Genomic DNA, 3,644 nt, shown 5'->3' on the forward strand with positions numbered 1-3,644 from the left:
GAAGGGGTGGGAGGGGGTAGGGAGATCAGCACAAAGGGGTGGGAGGGGCGCTGAGGAGGGCGGGAAGAAGTGGAGTGTGGGGAAGTGGTCAGGAAAAGGTGGAAGGAGGTGGAGAGGTGGGGGGTGGTTTTTCCATAGAGAGGAGGCCCCACCCCACGCTGCCCCTCCTGTCAACCCTGGTCAACCTTGGCAGGGTTCTCGCATGTGCTTTCCCGACTTGCATTGTGGGAGTCTGAAGGACCTGAGGCATTTTGTGAGGAGTCTGGACTCAGGTCAGCAGAGGGAAGTCTTAGACCTGGCCAATCCTCAAGGTAAGGGGCCTAAGGGAGAACTGAGGGACCTCTCACCAAGGAGAGAAGCAGCCCCGGTCCGCCCTGCCCTGCCGTAGGACTTGCAGGCCGCTGACAGGAAGATGGCCGCTGGGGGCTGACTGTGGCGTCCCCACAACAGAAGAAGGGAGGAGGTGCCGGCCCTCTAGGGAATAAATAGGAAGACTTTGAGGAGGACTGGGGGAACCCCCACCTCAGAGGACAGATTCCCACAGATTCCCACCCTGCTCCTCGAGAATCAGCCCTGGTAGAGCTCCCTGCCAGCTCAGGCTGAGCGGCCGCCGGAGTCTCTAGGCTGGTACTTATTTGCCTCCCTGCTGGGTGAGGGGTGTAGGGGAGGAGGAGGCCTTGGTCTGGGGGTCCCCTGGCAAGTCATCAGGGAGAGCTGCCTCCAGTTGGCAGAGGGAAGATTCCCAGGCCCTGCTGGGGATAAGAGAGAGGACTGAGGGGTCACATGTGCATCAGAACAGATGTGAGGCCACCCCCACTGCCCCCCTGGTAGAGTGCTGGGAGGCGGCTGCCACCTCACCACCTCCCACTGCTCTCAAGGATGTGGAGTTTGCTCTGAAGTTTTGGCTCAGGCCAGAAGAGTGGTAGGGACATGGCCCTGTCTGAGAAAAGGTGAGGATGCTCATTAAATTCTGATGGGACCATGCAGTCCAGAACTGTGGGGTTCTGGGTGTCTGGCCAGCCCCAGCTGTCAGCCCTGGGAGGCCCAAGGTTCTGCTTGCACTCTTTAGCCTGAGAGGCTCCCTCACTTCCTCTTGCAGGTGCTCCAGGAACCAGCAGTTGAAGATCTGGGTCTGAGGCACACTTCCTAAAACCAGCACCGCAGAGAAGGCCCAGGCAGTGCCAGGAGTCAAAGTGAGTGCACACCCTGACTGTGTACCAAGGGCCCTACCCCCGCAAACAGGGGAGACCCCACAGCACCCGGCCCTACACACCTACTGTCAGTCCCGGAGCCTGTGGTTCTGCCTGGCATCTGTATCCCGAGGTGCTTTCTCCCATCCTCCTACAGATTCTGAGGGAATAAACCTCTTAGGAAGACAGGAGACCTGTCAGGCCCTAGAGCACCACTTTAAGAGAAGAAGAGCTGTAAGCCACTCTTTGTCAGAGCCATCATAGATGAGTTTCTCAGCTGAAGCCACTCACACTGTCACTCTCTTCCTCAGGCGTGGGATCCTGTCATCCCCATCCCTGCTCACACGTTTACCTGCTGCTCCTGAACAACAGGTCTCATGCCTCTCTTTCCAAACCTTCCAGGCCTCAGCTTTGAGGCAGACTTCCCGGACCCCAGTGTGATACAGGACTTGGTAGATGCACAGGATTCCATAGATGAGGAAGAGAAGGAAGCCTCCTCCACTTCCCCTTCCTCTTTCCATTTTTCATTCCCCTCCTCCTCTTCCTCTTCCTCATCCTCACCCTCTACTCTGATTCTGGGTGCTCCAGAAGATGAAGATATGCCTGCTGCTGGGATGCCACCTCTTCCCCAGAGTCCTCCTGAGACTCCTCCCCAGGGTCCTCCCAAGATCTCTCCCCAGGGTCCTCCACAGAGTCCTCCCCAGAGTCCTCTAAACTCCTGCTCATCCCCTCTTCTGTGGACCCGATTGGATGAGGAGTCCAGCAGTGAAGAAGAGGAGGATACAGCTATCTGGCAGGCCTTGCCAGAAAGTGAATCCTTGCCCAGGTATGCCCTGGATGAAAAGGTGGCTGAGTTGGTGCAGTTTCTTCTTCTCAAATATCAAACAAAAGAACCTGTCCCAAAGGCAGAGATGCTGACGACTGTCATCAAGAAGTATAACGACTATTTTCCTATGATCTTCGGGAAAGCCCATGAGCTCATAGAGCTAATTTTTGGCATTGCCCTGACTGAGATGGACCCGGACAACCACTCCTATTTCTTTGAAGACCCATTAGGCCTCACCTATGAGGGAAGCCTGATGGATGACCAGGGCATGCCCCAGAACTGTCTCCTGATTCTTATTCTCAGTATGATCTCCATAAAGGGCAGCTGTGTCCCTGAGGAGGTCCTCTGCGAAGTGTTGAGTGCAATAGGGGTGTGTGCTGGGAGGGAGCACTTTATATATGGGAACCCCAGAAAGCTGCTCATTATAGATTGGGTGCAGAGAAAGTACCTGGAGTACCTGGAGGTGCCCAACAACGCTCCTCCACGTTATGAATTCTTGTGGGGTCCAAGAGCCCATTCAGAGGCCAGCAAGAGAAAAGTCCTAGAGTTTTTAGCCAAGGTATCCAGTATCATCCCTAGTTCATTTCCATCCTGGTACATGGATGCTTTGAAAGATGTGGAAGACAGAGCCCAGGCCATAATTGACACCACAGATGATGCTACTGCCACGGCCAGTGCAAGCCCCAGTATCACGTCCACCAACTTCTGTCCTGAGTGATGTCTGAAGCAGATTTCCCCTCTGTGTTTGAAGATGGCAGACGAGGTTCTAGGCAGTGGGGGTCCAGAGTGGAGGTGGAGGGACCACAGTGTTTTTTGTGTTTCTATTTCATATGAGTGACTTAAGAGTTTAACATTTTTTGTGTAGGGGGGTATATTTTACAAATGCTTCTCCTTCCAATTGGTTTAATTCACTTCAGAATGTTAGTTTATGAATATTATTCACACTTGTATTGCTGTTTGTCTGATTTAAGGGAGAGTTTGATATTTCATAAGAAACAAAGGGAAAATCTGTCTTATTTTGTGAACTGAAACAATATAATGTGGTGTTTGGATAAGAATTTTCTTTAAAATTTGAAATAACTCTGCAGTTAAATTGTGGATCAGAATAAAGTACGGTTGATATTTGCATATCCTTATCATGTTACTCTGTTGTTCCTCCAAATTAAGGATATATACCTGGCTTTGCTTGGCTTATTCAAGAAAGTAGCAGAAATTAAATCTTAATAAATAAAAGCCTCAGTGACTATTTGCTAAACATTCTTTGAGCAGTTGCTTGTGGAGCATGCTCTTAGTCGTGAGGATACTATAAAAACCAAGACTTATCTCCACCCATAAAATGTTAGAGTCTAGGTTCAGAAGCCGTATCAGGAGCGTGGTAAGATACTCTATAGAATCATAAAAACTAGTTTAAAAACGAGTGGGGAGGTGAAACTGCAGATAGAGCCTTCAAGTAAAAAGGCCCAGAGCTATGACAGTTTTGCCCTTCGGGAAACTTCTGGTGCTTCTGTGGGAGCTGATTGTTATGAAGCTGGGTGGTGGCAGGGCCCAGACTCTCAGAAGGTGATAGAAAAACCTGGAATGGAAAACTGCTCTGAGTAGTTCCTTCTGGTGGAGGATGAGGCAGAAAG

General features: G+C 51.2%; 1 protein-coding gene across 1 annotated transcript; it reads left to right on the forward strand.

The window, feature by feature from the left end:
* Positions 1-496: 496 nt before the first annotated feature.
* Positions 497-2,724, forward strand: MAGEC3 (MAGE family member C3). Its single transcript, XM_015444338.3, is given in 2 exon segments — positions 497-2,551; positions 2,554-2,724. Coding segments are annotated over 2 exon segments (1,026 nt in total). The 5' UTR covers positions 497-1,567; the 3' UTR covers positions 2,596-2,724.
* Positions 2,725-3,644: the final 920 nt, after the last annotated feature.

The sequence above is a fragment of the Macaca fascicularis genome, chromosome X (assembly GCF_037993035.2).
Source record: "Macaca fascicularis isolate 582-1 chromosome X, T2T-MFA8v1.1".
Classification (NCBI taxonomy): Eukaryota; Metazoa; Chordata; class Mammalia; order Primates; family Cercopithecidae; genus Macaca; species Macaca fascicularis.